A 22,463-nucleotide genomic window follows, 5' to 3' on the forward strand; every position below is an offset into this window, starting at 1 on the left:
ACCCTGATGCTGATGCATACTGATTACAATAAATCTAAAATAGGTGATCACGGGGTGGGGTGGTTGGGGTGAGGAGGCGGAATTTTTTTGGCGGAAATTTGCCCCAAAGTTGGTCCTCAGGTACAAAAAGCGTCAATTTTGACCTTTTTTCGTTCTTTTTCTCGACCTGTAAGTCCGAGAGATGCTAATAGATGCATCCATCTGTAGTTAACATGTAGCGTGGACACCAGTGAACACTTTTATCACAACAGTTGTTAGGTCGGAGTGAAACTGATCTGGGTTCATCAGTGTAAAGAAGGTCATTTGCACCAAAATTCTCCAAATTTCGGAATTTTTCCAATTTTGAACTTTAACTGGACTTGCAACCGGAAGTAGTCGTTTCCTCGGCGTATTTTGATAATAGACACGACCAGTCGTTATGTGCCTTTAGTTTAACGGTAATTGTCAAGGTTTCAGTCCTCTGAACTCCGTGATTCAGACCTTGAAGGTAAGCCCACCCCTCCAAAAAACCCAATTTTGTCCGATATCAAATTTTGAAGTTCGTATTTGAGCTCAAAATGAATATTTAAAGTGAGAAACATGACATGAATAGTTTCAGATTGAGGAAACGTGCATACACTACGAAATAAATGGTATTACGATGACCTCTAAATGTATGGAGCGCCATTGATGCCAAAATAACGGTATTCTGGGTACGGCCGTAATATTACGGCCCCCGCACGACAAGGGTTAAGTAAGTTTCAACATTATTTTTTTTTTTTGGCGATTTTGAGATGACCAGCGTATCCCAAGGCCTTGATAACCTTTAAAGGCCCCAAATAAGACGAAAAAACATCAAAATTGGACAGAAAACTGAAAAAAATGGTTTCTGACATCAGGGTTCTTAACCCTTACCATGCTGAGTTGTTTTCAGAAATTGTCTAAATTTCGAGGATTTGCAAAAATATGCAAATGATATGCAAATGAGCTGTACCCTGATGCTGATGCATACTGATTACAATAAATCTAAAATAGGTGATCACGGGGTGGGGTGGTTGGGGTGAGGAGGCGGAATTTTTTTGGCGGAAATTTGCCCCAAAGTTGGTCCTCAGGTACAAAAAGCGTCAATTTTGACCTTTTTTCGTTCTTTTTCTCGACCTGTAAGTCCGAGAGATGCTAATAGATGCATCCATCTGTAGTTAACATGTAGCGTGGACACCAGTGAACACTTTTATCACAACAGTTGTTAGGTCGGAGTGAAACTGATCTGGGTTCATCAGTGTAAAGAAGGTCATTTGCACCAAAATTCTCCAAATTTCGGAATTTTTCCAATTTTGAACTTTAACTGGACTTGCAACCGGAAGTAGTCGTTTCCTCGGCGTATTTTGATAATAGACACGACCAGTCGTTATGTGCCTTTAGTTTAACGGTAATTGTCAAGGTTTCAGTCCTCTGAACTCCGTGATTCAGACCTTGAAGGTAAGCCCACCCCTCCAAAAAACCCAATTTTGTCCGATATCAAATTTTGAAGTTCGTATTTGAGCTCAAAATGAATATTTAAAGTGAGAAACATGACATGAATAGTTTCAGATTGAGGAAACGTGCATACACTACGAAATAAATGGTATTACGATGACCTCTAAATGTATGGAGCGCCATTGATGCCAAAATAACGGTATTCTGGGTACGGCCGTAATATTACGGCCCCCGCACGACAAGGGTTAAGTAAGTTTCAACATTATTTTTTTTTTTTGGCGATTTTGAGATGACCAGCGTATCCCAAGGCCTTGATAACCTTTAAAGGCCCCAAATAAGACGAAAAAACATCAAAATTGGACAGAAAACTGAAAAAAATGGTTTCTGACATCAGGGTTCTTAAGTAAGTTTCAACATTATTTTTTTTTTTTGGCGATTTTGAGATGACCAGCGTATCCCAAGGCCTTGATAACCTTTAAAGGCCCCAAATAAGACGAAAAAACATCAAAATTGGACAGAAAACTGAAAAAAATGGTTTCTGACATCAGGGTTCTTAACCCTTACCATGCTGAGTTGTTTTCAGAAATTGTCTAAATTTCGAGGATTTGCAAAAATATGCAAATGATATGCAAATGAGCTGTACCCTGATGCTGATGCATACTGATTACAATAAATCTAAAATAGGTGATCACGGGGTGGGGTGGTCGGGGTGAGGAGGCGGAATTTTTTTGGCGGAAATTTGCCCCAAAGTTGGTCCTCAGGTACAAAAAGAGTCAATTTTGACCTTTTTTCGTTCTTTTTCTCGACCTGTAAGTCCGAGAGATGCTAATAGATGCATCCATCTGTAGTTAACATGTAGCGTGGACACCAGTGAACACTTTTATCACAACAGTTGTTAGGTCGGAGTGAAACTGATCTGGGTTCATCAGTGTAAAGAAGGTCATTTGCACCAAAATTCTCCAAATTTCGGAATTTTTCCAATTTTGAACTTTAACTGGACTTGCAACCGGAAGTAGTCGTTTCCTCGGCGTATTTTGATAATAGACACGACCAGTCTTTATGTGCCTTTAGTTTAACGGTAATTGTCAAGGTTTCAGTCCTCTGAACTCCGTGATTCAGACCTTGAAGGTAAGCCCACCCCTCCAAAAAACCCAATTTTGTCCGATATCAAATTTTGAAGTTCGTATTTGAGCTCAAAATGAATATTTAAAGTGAGAAACATGACATGAATAGTTTCAGATTGAGGAAACGTGCATACACTACGAAATAAATGGTATTACGATGACCTCTAAATGTATGGAGCGCCATTGATGCCAAAATAACGGTATTCTGGGTACGGCCGTAATATTACGGCCCCCGCACGACAAGGGTTATGATTAATATAACAAAGACATGTGTATAGTTTGTAGCAATAATCATAAATCGATGATATGCCTGACGTCTTATGTCGAAGTTATATGCAATAATCATATATAGTTTCTGAGAAAGTTTAAGCAATAACCATATATAGTTTTTGAGACACGGCGGGAAACCCCCCACCCTGGTTTTTTTTTAACAAAAAACTAAGTATCACTAAATTGAAATTTTGAATCATCTTCAAAAAGTATACAAATCTTAAGATTAATATAACAAAGACATGTGTCAAGTTTGTAGTAATAATCATAAATCGATTTTGAGATATGGCGCGACATGTAAAAAAAAACTCCCCCTTTTTTACAAATCATCACCAAAAAGTATACAGATATTAGGATTAATATAACTAAGAAGTGTTTAAAGTTTTAAGCCATAATCAAGAATCGTTTTTGAGATACAGTGTGACATGTGAAAAAAACACACCCCTGTTTTAGTTACAAAGTGCCGTAAATCAAAAAGTTTAAATCTAATGTTCACCAAAAAGTATACAGATCATTTGACCATCATAAGAAACAACTATATAAAGTTTCATGAAATTTGGATAAGTTGTTCTCAAGTTACAGTGCGACATGTTTACTCCGGACAGACAGACGGACAGACAGACAGACATACGGACACCGGACATGTGTATACCATAATACGTCCCGTCAAAATTTTGACGGGCGTATAAAAATGTAACATTGGTCATATAAGACAATAACTTCTGTAAGAAGTGACTAGTCAGACAGTTTTGAAGTGAATGCATAGACAATAAGTAGATCTCATCATTTTAAACACTTTTGCAAAGGAGTAGGTCCAGTAAGGGCCGATTTTGGCCACAATTTCAGGTTCATCTAACGAAAGATTTTGGACACTTTTTAAATATTTTTAAAAGAGTCTGTTTCAATTAATTCCTTTAGTTTATGTGAGAGATTTTAACTGATTTAGTCATTAAAAATGCTCTTATTCAAGCTTACATATGAAACATCTATCAAATATGCCAAAAAACTTCACTTTTCAGATGGTTTTTGTCAAAATTGAAAGTGGCCGCATCCGTTTTCATCCTCAACCTTTATATATGTTTTGTATTATAATCAAATACAACTTACATTTCAATATTATGAATGAACACAAATGCAGTCACTTTCATTTTAGACAGAAACCGTCTAAAAATTAACCAAAATGCTAAAATTTTGAAGATTTCAGTAATTTAGCATGACTTAATGATGCTAGAACGCAATATTTGTGCATTGTATTGTCAAAAACAGCTCATAATTATGTAGCCGAATCATTTCACTTTCCAAAATATAGCTTAAAGATTACATTTTCACAATTTTCTAAAACTGCTATAGTTTGGGGCCAAAAAGGGGTCTTACTGAACCTACTCCTTTTCTCTATCTATAGTTGTTTTCTATATAATAGAAAAATTTGCGCTTTACCCTATCAAACTCACTTTATAAACTAGATACCTTAATAATGATTTTGGTCAAGTTTGATTAAATTTGGTAAAGTAAGTTGAGAGAAGAAGAGGGAGGACAAGGGATGATGGAAGACAAGTGATGAGGAAAAGCTCACTTGGACTCTGTTATAAAAGTTCAAGTATGTTAAATTGGCTAGAGGTATAGTGAGAATGTTGAGATCTCACAAAACATGTTTAACTCTGTCTCATTTTTGTGCTTGTCCAAAGTCAGGAACCTCTGGCCTTTGTTAGTTATGTATATTTTTTTTTAATTTTGGTTCATTTAAATGTGTGATTAGTGTAAGGTCCCTTTTTATATAGGGGCCAACTGATGCCTGTCTCTAGGTGCATGATTTTTTTGCTATATTGATGACCTATTGGTGGCTTTGGGCTGTTTTATGCTCACTGGTTTTGTTGTTATCTCTTGAACACATTCCCTGTTTTCATTCTCAATTTCATTGTAAGCAAACTGTATTATTGATTATTTAGGTACATAACTAAGTACTGCTACTTATGCATAGTGGTTAATATTTTTTTTAATGAGTTTAATAAATTGAGAATGTTTCCTTGGGACACAGATGATGCATCAGACATAGACGGAGAAGTGTAATAATGCACCCTCTACTGTGGCTGGCGCAGAAAAAAGTATATGATTTACTGTGATTTGACTGTTAGTGTTGCTCTCCACCAATTGTAACTTATTCAAAATTCTGACCAAATTGCAATTTGTTTTATAAAATCAAACTGTTCAACTGGTCAAAATATTGAACTAACTGCTGGAGAAAACCATAGCCAAGTCATGTAAGGTGATATAATAAAACATACTTACAATTTTATAAGACTCCACTGTAATGATGTTGTGACACAATCAGTCTATCAGTTTGTATTATATTATAGTCATTACCATGCTAAAGGTTAACTGTTGTAATTTTGAATTGCTATAAAAATGTGCAAACTAAGCTTTCAAATAACTTTTCTTTCGAAAAGTCTTCTATATTCATAAGAATCAGACATCATTTTAAATAAAACATTACAGTTTAATATGTGTGAAATAACAATACGCTATTGTTAAGTTTCCATGGGGAGATAACCTAAAATAGTATTCTTTTGAATAAAGACTTTTTCAAAGAAAAAATTATTATCCCCCCATGGAATCTTCCTACAAACATATTACAATTTCACACATATTTTATTGAATATGAAATGTTTTAATTCACATAATGTCTAATTCTTATGAATATAGAAGACTTTTAGAATGAAAAACTATATACAAACTGATACAAACTGTTCAACTGATTTTGTCACAACAACATTAAAGTGTACAAAAATCATTTAGGATTGTATGTACATTTTATTTAATCACCTTGCACTTTCACATTTTGACTCAAAAATTTGTTCAAAACTTTGACCAGTTGAACAGTTTTGTTCAATAAAACAAATAACAATTTGGTCAAAATTTTGAATGGGTTGCAATTGGTGGAGAGCAACACTAACAGTCAAGTCACTGTAAGTTTGAGCTGAAGTTTTAAAGGATAAGATAGCCAAATGATTAAAGACAGACAATAATAAACTGTTTTCAAGTGATGCCATAGCTAACAAAGGCCCTGTCTGTCAAGTCAGTTAGAAATGTTTTCAATCAAAGAAATTCAAAAATTTAAATAAGATATGAGAAAATAAACATCTAATCATGAAATACTTTCACATTTTTCAAAGTCTAATACATAAAGCAAGCTATACAATACCCAAATAATATCATTTGTTCACATTATTGGAGTGTTTTCAAAATAAAACCATTCACATATTGTCAAAATTAAAATTGTTGAAGACAGTTTCATGCCATAGATTTAGATGTATTTTGGTTATTTGGTTTTTTTTTACCTTCAGTTGCTCTTTCTTTGATAAATATATCCCAGCTTTCCTTTTATATAAATAGGGTATGAAAGTTGACATATAATGAAGAATTTCTATTGGAAACATTCTATTCAAGAAATTCACAATAATTGCAGAAATAATATTACATTTGTGAGTTGGCATTCTATCATTCTAGAATCAGGGTCAATTCAAATTTTGTCAGAATCAAAAGCTTTATCACAAACTGCAATTATATATTCAAATCAAAATCTCAAATTAATAAATATCTTTATTGCAAAAAAACATGAAACCCTGGCGGGTTAAAATGCAAACCTAGTACAATGTATACACAAGTGACAAGAAACATAACTATACATGATAAATGTTTTTAAAAAGTGAAGTTGATATTAATAACATATATCTATATATAGATGTATATAATAATTGACCAATGTGGACCTTATTTTCGCAATTCCATAGATTAAATTAATGACATTTAGCAGAGTCTTTTGAATCATAAAGTCTTTTAAATAAAGGAAACAAATCCAGATAAAATCCTGAGAGTTTGAGAAATCACCAAAATCAAGAATCACTTTTTTTAAAACTGTTTTCAATTAGATAGATAATGCTACACTGTTGAACAACAATATCCTAGATAACTGCAAGGGAATTCTTAATTCACATGTGTCTTCAGGAAAATTTCATGATAGGAAAAAAATACTGAAGTACATAATAAAATGTGTTTCATATGGTGTTACAAAGGTTAACCAGATATTATCTAGATTTTAAGAAGTTAAAATGAAAGTGAAATTATAGTTACTGTCATTATCTCATCACCTTTGGGGTATTTAAATACCTATTGCCTGACCAGAATAAAAAATTGTCAACACAATTTGTCCATTTAAATTGTACAATAAGTATTGTGAGAGCTCATCAACAGGTGGTCATTTAACTACCCAGTAAAAAAATATTCACTATTTCTAAAAGGTAAAATTTATATGACCGATAGCTAGCTTGCTTTCCTCATGTATCATGACCAATGTCCTGAATAAGATATGGGACATTTTAAGCCATTTCTTTTTGTGTCTCTAAATAGTCAAGATGGAAATTTCAATCAGTGGATTTAGTTTATAAACTAGAGGCTCCAAAGAGCCTGTGTCGCTCACCTTGGTCTATGTGAATATTAAACAAAGGACGCATTTGAATTCATGACAAAATTGTGTTTTGGTGATGGTGATGTGTTTGTATATCTTACTTTACTGAACATTATTGCTGCTTACAATCATTCTATCTATATTGAACTTGGCCTAAGAGCTTCAGTGGAAAATGTTAGTTAAAATTTACAAATTTTATGAAAATTGTTAAAAATTGACTATAAAGGGCAATAACTCCTTATGGGGTCAATTGACCATTTAGGTCATGCTGACTTATTTTTAGGTGTTACTTTGCTGTACATTGTTTCCCTTTACAGTTTATCTCTATCTATAATAATATTCAAGATAATAACAAAAAACGGCAAAATTTCCTTAAAATGACTAATTCAGGGGCAGCAACCTAACAGCAGTTTGTCCAATCCATCTGAAAATTTCATGGCAAATAGATCTTGACCTGATTAACAATTTTACTCCCTGTTAGATTTGCTCTAAATGCTTTGGTTTTTGAGTTATAAGCAAAAAACTGCATTTTACCCCTATGTTCTATTTTTAGCCATGGCGGCCATCTTTGTTGGTTGGCCGGGTCACGCCACACAATTTTTAAACAAGATACCCCAATGATGATTGCGGCCAAGTTTGTTTAAATTTGGCCTGGTAGTTTCAGAGGAGAAGATTTTTGTAAAAGATTACCAAGATTTACGAAAATTGGTTAAAAATTGACTATAAAGGACAATAACTCCTAAAGTGGTCAACTGACCATTTTGGTTATGTTGACTTATTTGTAGATTTTACTTTGCTGAACATTATTGCTGTTTACAGTTTATCTCTATCTATAATAATATTCAAGATAGAAACAAAAAACAGCAAAATTTCCCTAAAATTACCAATTCAGGGGCAGCAACCCAACAACAGGTTGTCCGATTCATCTGAAAATTTCAGGGCAGTTAGATCTTGACCTGATGAACATTTTTACTCCCTGTCAGATTTGCTCTAAATGCTTTGGTTTTTGAGTTATAAGCCAAAAACTGCATTTTACCCCTATGTTCTATTTTTAGCCGTGGCGGCCATCTTGGTTGTTTGGCGGGGTCACCGGACACAATTTTTAAACTAGATACCCCAATGATGATTATGGCCAAGTTTGGATTAATTTGGCCCAGCAGTTTCAGAGGAGAAGATTTTTGTAAAAGTTAACGACGACGGACGCAGGACGACGGACGCAGGACGACGGACGACGACGGACGACGCCGGACGCCGGACGCCAAGTGATGAGAAAAGCTCACTTGGCCCTTCGGGCCAGGTGAGCTAAAAAGGAGATATATGTTTGCTTCATGGTGTTTTTAATGTGGGATGTATTTTAAGTTTTTGATTCCTGAATGGAATTAAAGTGTTTGTGAAATTGATTTTTTTGGATATGTGAATAATTCTACAAGATGAATTATGTGTGGCGTAGTGTTTTCTAATGGGATATATTTTCATGTTATATTAAGATTCCTGAAATGGAATAGTAGTGATGCTGAGTTTCATTTAATATTCAGGATCTACTTCAATTGGAATTACTGTTAAAAAATTAGTTTCAAATATCAAAAAAAGTACAAATTAATGGCTTATAGTGAATAGAAATTTCAGTGCTTGATTCTTCATTATGAAAGTGGGATATACCAGCAATGATTTATTTGTGATTGTAAGCAAAATGAATAAATTTACAATAAATATCTTAATTAAAAAGAACAAATATTGTATTAAATGTAAAATGTCCCATACCTAAATAGAATAGTTCATTCAGGACATTAAACATGAGGAAAGCAAGCTAGCAGTAGCTACATGTATCATTCATTTAAATTAGCTCTGTCAAAAACAAACCAGGTAAATAAATCTATAGGTAGTTAAATGACCACCTGTTGATAATAGCTCTCACAATACCTATTGTACAATTTAAATGGACAAATTGTATTGACAATTTTTTAAACTGGTCAGGCAATAGGTAATTCTCTACCACAAAGCTTATTGGATAGGCACAGTAATAATGAATTTTCAGTATCTTTTCCAAATGGACAACAACTCACAGAATATTCTGTACCCTTCTAAAAAAGACTACTGGGAAAGAGGTACTACCTCCAATTGTGTCAGGAATATTGTTACATGTACGGTAGTCACACATCTAAGGCATGGTGGAAGTTCATTAAAAGAATAAAAGCGTGTGGTTCTGCCGTTCATTACTTTTCCCAACTAGATAGATAGATAGATAAGTCAATAAGAAATATAAAATGAAATGAATTTATTTTCCTTTTCAATAGAATTTTATTATTCACTCTAGATTCAGCATTGATATCTATATAAGTACACAGCTTAGCTAATTTTTCAACTCAAGATTTTTCATGAAATAGTTGTCTGTTCTTTAATGTTATATAAAATTAATAAGTAATAAAATTGAGAATGGAAATGGGGAATGTGTCAAAGAGACAACAACCCGACCAAAGAAAAAAAAAACAGCAGAAGGTCACTAATAGGTCTTCAATGTAGGGAGAAATTCCCACACCTGGAGGTATTTCATCTCGATAGTATTTTAAGTGATCCATCTCAAGAAGCCAAATTGTCTTCCTTAATGTTGCTTGTATTTATGAAGATTTTTAGTGGATAGATATTTACTTTAGAACATGATTATCAGGTTTTAGTCCAAAAAAGTATAATCTACATAATACTGTCATCTCCTGTGTATTTTCTACATTTCAAGTTTGATATGTGCTGGCATTGTTTCCTGTTTGATGATAAAAGTCTTGGATTACTGCTATTGATTTTTCCGATTTCTGAGTTTTCAACAGTAATTCGTTAGAATGAATTGTTTATTTTTACTTTTAACAACAGGTTATATCTACCACTATCAATTGAATAAAATCACAAAAGTACTGAACTAAAATTCAATCCCTAATCAAATTGCAAAATTAGCAAAAATGAAAGACAAGAATACGAGAATACCATAAACAATAACGACAGAATGTACAAGTACTACACATACATGTATCTTAATCACAATTAGAAATGTCTTCAAGTTTCTGTGGCGGTAAAGGTGTAGCAGATTTGTGCCATAAGATCATGATCAATTATTTATTTACACTCTTCAGAATATGAAACTCATCAATATACAATTTAAGTCAAAATAACATAAATTCCAAAGTAAAGTTGATATATATACATGCCTCTTTTGTAATATGTTAATGTTGTTTTACATACTAAAATATAAAACAGAAATATGATCAAAATCAGAAATCATGAATTTACTTTTTACAATTTCCTATTTAATTTCTAATTTTTACAATCCAGAATATTCCAACTCATAAAGTTTTGCTTTTAAAGTTTCTGGGCTTCCTTCTTTATTTGAACATCCAATATACATATGTCCTTCTGTAGACAAAGCAAGACTACATGGATATACAATCCCAAGGTCATACACATTGTAATAACCAATAAAAATCCCATCACAGTTTAACACATGCAGTGCAGAAGTGAAGAGATCTGTAATAACAATGTTATCTGCTGGTGTTGTAAGCATTTCGACAGGTCTAAATGGTTTTCCATCAAAGTTGATTGTGGGATGACCAGTGTATATCTGTTTGAGTTCTCCATCTTTTCCTAAAACCACCACTTTTCTATGGTCATAATCTACCATATCTATGACACAAATGTTGCCATTTTTGGTGCTGGCAACTCGTTTAGGGTTTGTAAATAATGGTTCTTTGTTGCTGTCTTGTTCGTATGTTGCCAGATGTCTGCCATCCTCAGCCATCACTATCACAGCACTTTCTGTGTCTGCTCCTCCTACACCTACTATAACTCTGTAGTCATTGGTTATATGAACACATTGTGGAAATGATCTGTATGATGGCCAATCGTAAATGGAATCAGTGATTTGTCCAGTGCTACTATTGATTATTTTAAGTCTTGTTTCAACTCCAGCTACTATAAGCAGATTGTTGCTTGCATTCATCACCACCATTCCAAAAATCTCTTTGTCCAACTCTAACATAATCTCCATATTATCTTTATCAAACTTTATGTATTGTAACTTTTTATTTATTCCATCATATATCCACAGAGTACCATCAGAACATCTGACAATATGATGAACATGCCTTAATTGTGTTGTGAATTGTTTAGCAATTTGAAATTCAATTTTAAAATGTTGTACATCTAATTTTCCACCATTCTCCATTGTTCCAAAGTCCATTTTTTTTAATACACCTGGTATGAATCTTCCTAATAATGAGAACTCAAGGTTTGACAATGGTTCATTTTTGTTTAATGAAACAGATAATTCATCAAAATCATCAAAGAATTTGACAAAATCTTTTGAAGTTGCCACATTTTTTGCAGTGTTACTTGTACTTTGTAAGTTTTCATAGGCGTTCTTCATCTTGTTATGCACTTTTCCAAATAACTGGCTATTTGATTCCCTTGTCTGCTCTAGATCTTTTAAAAGATTATCAGCATACTGATCAACTTCACTCTTAAAAGCTTCCTTGTGACAAAGGATAGCTTGCTTGATTTTTCTAAATTTGGATTCCTCCTGTTCTTTAATGTCCTGAACTTTGTCCAAAGAACTGGACAAACCATTTAAACTTCTCTCTGCTTTCTTCTGTCCACTTCTTAATGTCTTCTTTCTATCATTAAGGTCTTCTTCCAAAATATAAGTATGTCCTTTGTGTACGCTGGTTATACACTTTAAACAGATGACTTTCTTACAAGTTTTACAGTATACACAGCAAGCCTGGTCAGAATGAACCAGACATTTAACATCACTAAAGTTAAATGTATCCACTTCTTGCTGACCAAGATCTTCAATTTCTAGAATCCTATGTTCAGTTGCATTTTTAACTATATCATGAACTTTTTCCTTACATCTGCAGCACATTAAAATATCACAGTCTAAACATTTACATTGGATTTTATTCCTACCATCACATAGTTCACAACCCACTGGAATTTGACCACTTTGTAAAGACTTTGAGAAAGCCATATTTGATATCTGACTGAACACTGATGTCTATAAACTTTTAAAACTGTTTACAAATGTAGATATCATATTAAAGATAAAAATATGAGGTTATGTAGATATTACATGCGTAATACATTAAAGATAAAGATAAACATGATGGATATAGTTATCAATTTATTTTGCTGTATCATCCAACTTTTTTTGTCATGTTAGATATGTTAGAGAGAAAATAAATACCTAAAAACATGAAAATAGTAAAAAGTCATCCTTTAGGATATTAACTCATTAAAAAGTGATCCAAGTATTTTAGGAACTTGCCCAGAAGACATGCTCTGAAAAAAACATCTGATTTACCATCAAGTCAATAACTCCTCTTAAAGTCATTTTAAAATAACTTAAGCAAATGAAAGATAAATAGATTCTGAACAATTTTGCCCTGTCAGATTTTTCCCAGGAGAAGATTATTAAAAAGTTTAAGACAATGGACCACCACTGAAGAACCAAGTGCTTGTAAAAGCTAACATGGCCTTATACTTAGCTGAACCATTCCAAATAATATTGTATATCATTTGAAGCAGAAAATTTATGTCATTTCCAAACACATGATCACAGTTTTATAACTACCGTGGAATCTATGATATGAAAAATTAACTTCTGAAATATAATTACAATTGTAGTACTAGATAAACTGCTGTTACAGAGATATGTCGTTGTTTTATAGTAAAATACAAATGTTAGTTATAACAACAATACTTCAACATGCAAAATATGTACAAAATGTCTTTGAACAGTCAGGATCCTACTTCGACAAAATTATCTCCCCATTAAGCCAGTTCATTTTCACGATCGTAGAAACGGAAACCATTGTAGGGATGACGCGCTACCAATTTTGCTCTTGGAAACCGATAAATTTATCCACATTGCACCATTACGATCCTTATATGTCAGTTGTATTTTTAAAGACAAATATATCAACTAGCTAATGAGCATCAGTTAATATTCTTGTCTGCATTGATTCAACTTATAACTATTGTCTGATTGGTTGTCAGGTGGAATTTTTGAAAATTCATAAACATTTAAAAAAAAAAAAAAAAAATATTTCGTGGAAGGGCAGACTAGTTTTTTTTAGTGTATGAAGACTATACACTCTAGTTATCACACACAAAAAACTAGAATTTTTCGAAGATATGCATTTTCATCATCCAACTTGAAAGACTGTCGTCAAGTACTTTCAGTAAAAAAATAGCTATTCTAACACACCTTTACTGTTTTTGTGACTCATTAGATAGGTATTTCACTTGACCCATATATTTCATCTTTTAGTACTGTGATTTTTTTGTGTTATAATGTCAACCTGTAGCTTTAATATATAAAAATGATAGAATCTAATGCGAGTCGATGTATTAAATATTCTTACTTTGTACAATATCAAGACAAAATACTCAACTCAAACAGGCTCTAACACAAAAAGGTGCACTTGATTTTCTCTTTTCGATACAATTGTTACCCATTTTTTGGATTTTTTCTTCAGTCACATAATGGAAGGGCAGACACAAAAATTACTGAACTAATAGACTGATATGTTTTCCGTCCGTGGTAATTTTTTCAAAAAAATCGGAGGTTATGCATTTTTGTCATCCAACTTGAAAGATACCCATGTCGACGACTTGATATCTAATTGTTCTGCTTAACTATGAACTAGATAAATTGAAAACTTATGCAAATGGTGTTTTTGAAAAAAACACCGCGTAATTGAGAAGAAAATTGCAATTTTGTTTGTTTCTATTAACTTTTAAAAATGTTGTCACTATAGTAAACGATACAGTAAACATTTATCGCCTTCTCTAACAAAGAGCTTCGATTCTTTTGTTCTATTTCAACCTGGTTTCTGACTGTGGACAAGGACTGTGGGTACAGAGCCAAACAATTTCTGTTAGAATAAGACAAGTTATTGCACCGCTGGTAAAATATCACACTGTGATAGGTTTAGCCCTTTCACGTGAAGGCCCCTTATGGATCTGCAAGGGGTTAGTAAATTTCATATGGGGTTCATGACATCTCAACTTAATGGTGTTGTCAACTTTTAATGTTGTTATGTTTCATTAATTATTTTTCTACAAAAGGCAGCAGAAATTAAGCTTCACCTCCATTTGATTTTACTAACCTGTAGGGGGTCAGTAGTGAATCAAATAACCTATACTCACAGACTTATAAATGATTCCCAATAAACTGACATGTATGTCCAATGATGATTTGATGGAAAATATCCAATCCACAAAAAAAAACAGCAATGGATTCTGTATAGTCTTAAGGAGGCTCGCGGGTATAAGATTTTCCGAAAAAAAATAAACTTTTATTTTCCATTACAAATTTGATACATTACCTTTAGTAGTTGTTACTTTATCATATGGTACAAAAATCATTCCAAAAAATTATTCCGTGTTGACCCCAGGTGACTTAAAATGTCGATATCATTGAAAAAGCTCTAAATTATCTCCCTTTGGTGCAAAAACACCATTTTCTGGCATTAAAATAGAAATATCTTTTTTAACTCATCGGTGGCCTATATTTTTTATTGATGTTTTCAAATAAGCTGTACATAAACAAAATAATTGTAAAATTTAAAAATTTCTGTAATTTAGTTCTTTTTTTATTTCGATATTACCGCTATTTCTCCTATTAGTTCAACAGACAAAAAGGACATTAACAAAAATGTATCCTTCTTTCGAAGACAGATTGTGAGCTTAAATGAACGGTAACCCCATTTTTTTATTTATATTTCTATTTAGGATAAGATAAAGTTCATTTATAGAAAAATATAGCTAAATCTTATATTAAATAAAAAAAATCATTTAGACCCGCGAGCCCCCTTAATACTATATATAAATACAGACAATTCAGAAGCTGTAGATGACAATTCCTTACCTTTACAAATAGGGCAACATGCTCCAGGAGGGGTCTCTGTAACTCTACATGACAATTGTGGACATATTCCAGTTCTCTCACACCTGACATTACCACGGTTACAGGTACACTGCTGACACCTATCACCTGGCTGTGTAAAGGTCTGACCATCTCTATAAACTCTCCCATCATGCAAACAATCTGAAATTTATTACAAAAGCTATTAAAGAAAACCTTAGACTGTTTTCAAAAAAACATCTGTCATATTTGAGGGACATGAAATTCAGTTTATAATTCTGACAGTTAGGTCGAATCAACAGAATGATAGATTAAAAAAAAAACCATCTACAATAAATGGGGAATGTGTCTATGGGCCATAGATGCCCCTGATTGAAAATATGCATGAGTCAATGTACTATTTGTAAAAGTGTTGTAAAAAGCATTGTGTACAAATTTTATAACATTTAGTCGAGGCAAACTAAAGTTAGATAACAGAAACCACAGATTTAGCAATTTTTCCATTTATAAAAGGCTCAACTCAAGAAATGTAAAAGTGACTACACCCAATTTTGAACTTATTTTGTCTTTTGTGGTAATACACAAGAGAAATTTATGTATCACTGAAAAGTTATTACACCAGGGTTTTCGATATCACAAACTAGTCAAAACATTTACTAAATTTTATCATCGGTATAAGGACATTAATCATAAATATAGCTCAACATGCAGACTTCTTATACGTTTAGGTATTTCACATCCAATTTTTATGGAAATATTCTTTATAAAGCACAAAAACGTCAGTATTTGACTGCAGAAACTAACAAACCCTTTAAATAGACTTATTAAGAAGGGATATAGTTACAATACGGTTGTCAGGTCATTAAAGATTGCATATTTTGGTGTTAATATTGATTCACTTATAGGATCTTTGCATCTAAACTAAACACATTTATTCAAAAAACAGTTGTTGGCATTACACGGGTTATGTTCTTCTCATATATGTTATGATGGTATGATACTAAACTCCTAACGGGAAGGATTGTGCCTGATATTCATATGATGAAATCATAATCTTTCAATCAGTTTAATTGAAGTCTGGAGCTGGCATGTCAGTTAACTGCTAGTAGTCAGTTGTTATTTATGTATAATTGTCATTATGTTTATTTTCTTTTCTGACATCAGACTCAGACTTCTCTTGAATTGAACTTTAAATGTACGTATTGTTATGCGTTTACTTTTCTACATTGGCTAGAGGTATAGGGGGGTTGAGATCTCATGAACATGTTTAACCCCGTCGCAATTTTTGCGCCTGTACCAAGTCAGGAGCCTCTGGTCTTTGTTAGTCTTGTATTATTTTAATTTTAGTTTCTTGTGTACAATTTGGAAATTAGTATGCATTCATTATTACTGAACTAGAAAAAAGAAGATGTGGTATGATTGCCAATGAGGCAACTATCCACAAAAGACCAAAATGACACAAACATTAACAATTATAGGTCACCGTACGGCCTTCAACAATGAGCAAAGCCCATACCGCATATAGTCAGCTATAAAAGGCCCCGATAAGACATTGTAAAACAATTCAAGTATATATTTGTTTAGGGGCCAGCTGAAGGACACATCAGGGTGCGGGAATTTCTCGTTACATTGAAGACCTGTTGGTGATCTTCTGCTGTTGTTTTTTCTATGGTCGGGTTGTTGTCTCTTTGATACATTCCCCATTTCCACTCAATTTTATTGCTCAATATTTTTATAACATTTGAACATTAAAACAACAAATTAAAAGCATTATTTTAGACAGCAACCAAAAACCTATGAATTATAGGTTCAAGCTGACTTGGGGCAGACATAAACAAGAATGTGTCCAAAGTACATGGATGCCCCACTCGAACTATCCTTTTCCATGTTCCATGGACCGTGAAATTGGGTAATAATCTAATTTGGCATTAAAATAAGAAAGATTATAATATAGGGAACATATGTACTAAGTTTCAAGTTAATTGGACTTCAATTTTATCAAAAACTACCTTGACCAAAAACTTTAACCTGAAATTCCCACTTTCATTTTCTATGCTCAGTGGACCGTGAAATTGGGGTCAAAAGTCTAATTTGGCTGTAAAATTATAAAGATCATATCATAAGTAACAAGTTTATTAAGTTTCAAGTTGATTGGACTTCAGCTTCATCAAAAACTACCTTGACCAAAAACTTTAACCTGAGGTAGCAATACACAGTTAGAAGTTTAGTTTCGCATTATGGCCCCTGTGAATTTTTTAAATATGAAAGTTTTTGTACAATAAAATTGATTTTTAGGTAATTGAAGAATAATATAGCTTTCTTAGTGGGTTTATATGAACATTTAGATTGATTTTAACATGTTTTATAGGCCATTTCAATGATTGACAGTCCGTATTTTCCTATCCATACCGTTCATAGGTCCATAAATTATTGTAGTGTTTATCAACAAAGATTTTGCGCTCGATCTTTTCAATTCAATGGAAAAACGAGCAGGAAGACATATGATTTTTTTTGGACCACTTGATAGATATAAACCTATGGATTCAGGAAAGGTATCACTGTAATTCATTGAAATTTTCCTTTAGACCAAATTTTGGAGACTTTTGTGACATGTTCACCCCCCTTTTTTGCTATATTTTGTATCTAAGAAATGCAGATTGTTGCCATGGTTACACCCAAAAGGGATTATATTTCACCCTTATGACCATTAGAAATCAAATCTATGGAAGATTCTCTTTCTACAAGTATATACATGCATAACACACATATAAAGCCTTCTTTGTTAGACAGGAGGGGAAAGGGGGTGTTTAAAAATTATGAGTGTCAATTCTAAGTTTTTTTCCTAACTGTGTATTGCTACCTGAAGGGACGCACAGACGGACGGACGGACGAACGAATGAACGAACGGAGCCACAGACCAGAAAACATAATGCCCCTCTACTATCGTAGGTGGCGCATAAAAATATAATGAGAACATATCAATTATATTGAGAATGGAAATCAAGGAATATGTCAAAGAGACAAAAATCCTACCAATGAGCAGGAAAGATTCAAAGTCACCAATGTGTCTTCAACACAGCTAGAAAATCCTCATCCGTGAGCAATACTTCAGCTGATCCCTAAACACAAAGTGTACTACCTCAGTGAAAATGGTTGTCATACTAAATACTTACTATTGCAGTCCTGACAACATTCTCCGCTCCTAAGGATACCATGAGAGCAGGTTACAGGACAGATCTGTTTGTTTCTACAACTAACCAGACCGTCAGAACAATCACAAACTTTACATTGATCTGTTGATGATGGCCATGAGTCACCTTCTGTATAGTCCACACCATTGTCCCTGCACCCTTTATAACATAATGAAAATCAATCATAATTATCTGCATATAACAAAATTTCCATTATCTGTGGCTTTACTTACATATCAATTGGGTATTTTTTTACCTTTATTAGTAAAAAAACATGGCATAAACAATCTGGCCAACAGAAAAATATCTGAGATTTTTAATATTTAATTCAGAAGAATAGATAAAAATCTTTTTGAACAGGATGACCTATTATTTGTAAATAGTAATCCTCTTTTTAAATCCATCAAACATATATTTACATGTACTGAATTTTGATAAAAAGAGCTCTTCATACAAATTTATGCATTACTATGGTTTTACATACCTGGACATTCATAATCACAACAGTTAGTTCCCTTTCTAACTGGATTCCTGCATGGATAGTCAGACAATGAGCAGTGGATAGGAATACATCTGACAATGGAGTTTTTACAGGAACAGTTTAAGCAGGGATCATAACTAGCAATAAATAAATCTCCATTCTTCCACCTTTTCATATCATAATCACATCCTGAAAAAAGTTACAACAGAAGTATAAAAAGCATGCAGTTACAGGCATAAACATACATACAAGTAGTTTTAGTACTGACATGAGGGTTTACTTTAATGTCAGGTGTCAAACAGTCATTTTTGGCTACCTTTAGCTTCAATGAGTTAAAATCTTACTGTAATTTGTCAAAATATACCCAACATGAGTCATTAGAGGTCTAAAAACCTAGCGTTACCATTGTTTTTTAGGACAAAATTTAACATGATTAATAAACACCAGGCCATATTTTTGGTCTAAAGAGAAAAAGTGTACATTTTATCGTCATGCATCAAAAATTACCTTTAACTTCATTTGGCAAGATTTGTTATCGTTATTGGGCATAAAGGCCATAATATATGTTCCTGTTTGAACAATAACTCGATCTATACTATTTATTTGATATGGTACAATCTCTGTAATATTTTTTCCACTGGAACAAATATTACAGAATATTTCTTCCATTTGGAACTTGAAATTACCAGGCTTCTCACAAAAGAACTCAAAGTTACTCAATTTAATTACAGCACAATATATATATATATACACAAGACAAATAAATATATTTCACAGCACAGGACAAACACTCGACTATACCACTGACAGTCACGTATAACATGTAAAGTTAATGTTAAATATAGTCTAGCCATTAGAAATGTTCAATATATTAGTCCAAACAGTCGAATAAACACATGAGCTAGCCACAGTATACATAAGCACATCTTATATATAAGCACATAAAATACAATAAAATTCATAACTAACACAGTTGTATGCGGCAGGCGGGAGGGTAAATAATTTCAACGAAAAATTTCAAATGTACCGTGAATCCCGAAACAAAGAAATATATAAGAGCGTCCTGTATCCAGATAACAAATTAACCAATCAAAATAAAGAATACTCCGAACAATTTCTTCCGAATAAATGTAAACAGTGATGTATGTGGTAATTATCCATTTTTATAAAATCAAAAATTACACAATAAGAAAGAAATTCTATTTCATGATCATGATAGCAATGTGTAAGTATGATAATTATAACTTACCACTGTCACAAACTGGACAACAGGAACCAGGTTTGAATACAGGACTGTCACATGACGCAGGAGGACACTCCTTCTTTCTACAATCCATGTTTCCATGGTTACATCTACACGAGGAACATTTATCTGGATTGTAGGTGTCACCATCTTTAATAGCTTTTCCTTCAAAGAGGCAAGCTGTAAAAAATATAATTCTGTTTAAAGTGGTTCCATATGAAGAACAAGCATTTATGTAATTTATGTAATGAATGGATTAGAGGTAGTCCAATATTTAAACCAAATGTGCATTAAAGAAATAACAAAAAAATATTTTCTGCACTAGCTAGTAAACTTATCAAAACATTTAGTTCACGGATCTGGGGAGGACATTAGACAGTGAATTAAATTTAAGAGATAACTGTATTGTATTTGAAGCTTTAAGGACCTCCATTGGTAGTTTTACTGTCGCAAATTTAGTTCACCTGGTGATGTGTTGCGGAGACAGGTAAACGAGTATTTGCAACAGTAAAACTACCGATGGATGTCCACAAAGCTTCAAATACAATACAGATATCTTTATTCTAATGCAAAACAAGTTCATAATTAAATTTCAATCATTATTTCAGTGTAAAATCTTCATTAAAGAAAATTCCGCGAAAAGATGTTCTTTGGTCCCTACACTAGGTGACGTCATATGTATGCTTCCGGCATCAAACAGAAACACCAGGCGTTTTTTTGGCTTCTGTGTTGCTTCAGAATGTAATAAAATTTGATAAAAGGGAGATTGTTAGGTGCAACATGTGAGTTTTTTGGTTTATTATTGTAGAAATTACATGTCAATACATTCAGCAATTCAAAATGTCTGCTTCCTTAGTTACAGACAAGGAGATAGAGAATTTTACGCTAACTGTCATTCAATCAGAGCCATTGATACAACATAATTGCATAAGAATAAGTGTTCATCACTTAAATAATTGCTTAATCATTGGCCACACCAAAGATGAACAAGATTTATAATCTTTGCATATTAAATCTGTGTTAACTTACAAATACATGTAGGACAGCACTCCCCTGGAGGTGTATGAGGGTTCGTACAATCAGGAGGGTTACATCTGATAGTATGACATTGTTCTTCTCCATTCTGCAAAATATTACATCTACATATAAAGAACTTTCAAACAAATATTCTGGTAAAAAGATGAATGTGGAGAATTTCACACAGTCAGGGTAGAATTTCAGACTAATTGAACATTTTGATTTGTTAAAAAAAAGTCGCAATTGTGTCAAAATTATAAAATTGCAATGGTGAAGTACAAATGCATGTATCTAAAAAAAATTAGACCACATATGGTGCTAACTATACATGTTAGGTATTTCTATTTCCAGTCACAATGTTGGTAGTATTTAATAGTTTTTAAGCAATCAACCTTATTACAAATAGAAATAGTAAAAAATATCATTTTCTTAGCTTTTTCTAGTAGTTTACTGCCAATATAATTTCTTATAATTGTTTTTTTGGTAAATTTATGTTAAATTCTATTTTCCATCCCATAGAAGCTATGTTTGATGGCTGATTGGGTCATAAACCAAAATTTCTTCACTTTGTCAAAATCATACTTAATGTGAAGTTAACTCTAATTTTTGCCTCTTTAAATAGATTAATAAAATGTTTTCAAATGTTGACAGACATACTTTTTAATGATCTAAACCAATAAGCACATGTTGGAATTCAGCTTATAATTAAACTTACAATACAGCTACAATGTTGACATGGGTTTTCTCTCCACCTTGTTCCGTTCACCTTGTTACCACAGTCCATGCAGGTAGGGCAACAATCTCCAGGCAGGGTAATAACAGTTTTACATCGACCAATGTCTGGACAAGGTTTCCTCTGACATGTCACGTCACCACGGTCACACATACATTTCTTACAGGAATCTGTCATTGGTACAAATGTACTGCCCGTCACATAAATTCTACCTTGGTATAAACAACCACCTAAAACGTGCATCAAAATATCCTCTAATAAATTATTATCATATTTTTTGGCTTAAAACTTTAAGACCATGAAGTAAATTAAATTCATTTCAATAAAACTTATTATGCAGATTAAATTTTTACTTTTTGAAAATGAAAAAAAAACTTTAATAAATTGTTGACACAAGTATATGTCTAGCCTTTATCTAATTTTGATTGTGTAACGTAAATGTTGAATTTAAAATGACAATGCTGTAACATCTAAGGTGCAGGGCAGAGCGAAGCAATCTCCATGGGAAATACTTATGCAAATCTCTTAATGCTCCCTCCTCTAAGGTAGATGCATAAAACCCTCATCAAAAGAAG

At 32.9% G+C, this 22,463-nt stretch overlaps 1 protein-coding gene across 1 annotated transcript in view; it reads right to left on the bottom strand.

Moving 5' to 3' along the window:
• The window catches only part of LOC134688144 (kielin/chordin-like protein), a 76,646-nt gene that overhangs the window by 42,430 nt on the left and 11,753 nt on the right, over positions 1-22,463 (bottom strand). The window contains exons 10-15 of the mRNA XM_063548617.1: positions 21,871-22,118; positions 21,168-21,261; positions 20,145-20,318; positions 18,899-19,084; positions 18,397-18,573; positions 15,227-15,406 (exon numbers count right to left, since the gene is read on the bottom strand). Coding sequence (XP_063404687.1) covers positions 15,227-15,406; positions 18,397-18,573; positions 18,899-19,084; positions 20,145-20,318; positions 21,168-21,261; positions 21,871-22,118 — 1,059 coding nt within the window. The remainder of the gene's footprint in view (positions 1-15,226; positions 15,407-18,396; positions 18,574-18,898; positions 19,085-20,144; positions 20,319-21,167; positions 21,262-21,870; positions 22,119-22,463) is intronic.

This window comes from Mytilus trossulus, chromosome 10, assembly GCF_036588685.1.
Source record: "Mytilus trossulus isolate FHL-02 chromosome 10, PNRI_Mtr1.1.1.hap1, whole genome shotgun sequence".
Taxonomy (NCBI): Eukaryota; Metazoa; Mollusca; class Bivalvia; order Mytilida; family Mytilidae; genus Mytilus; species Mytilus trossulus.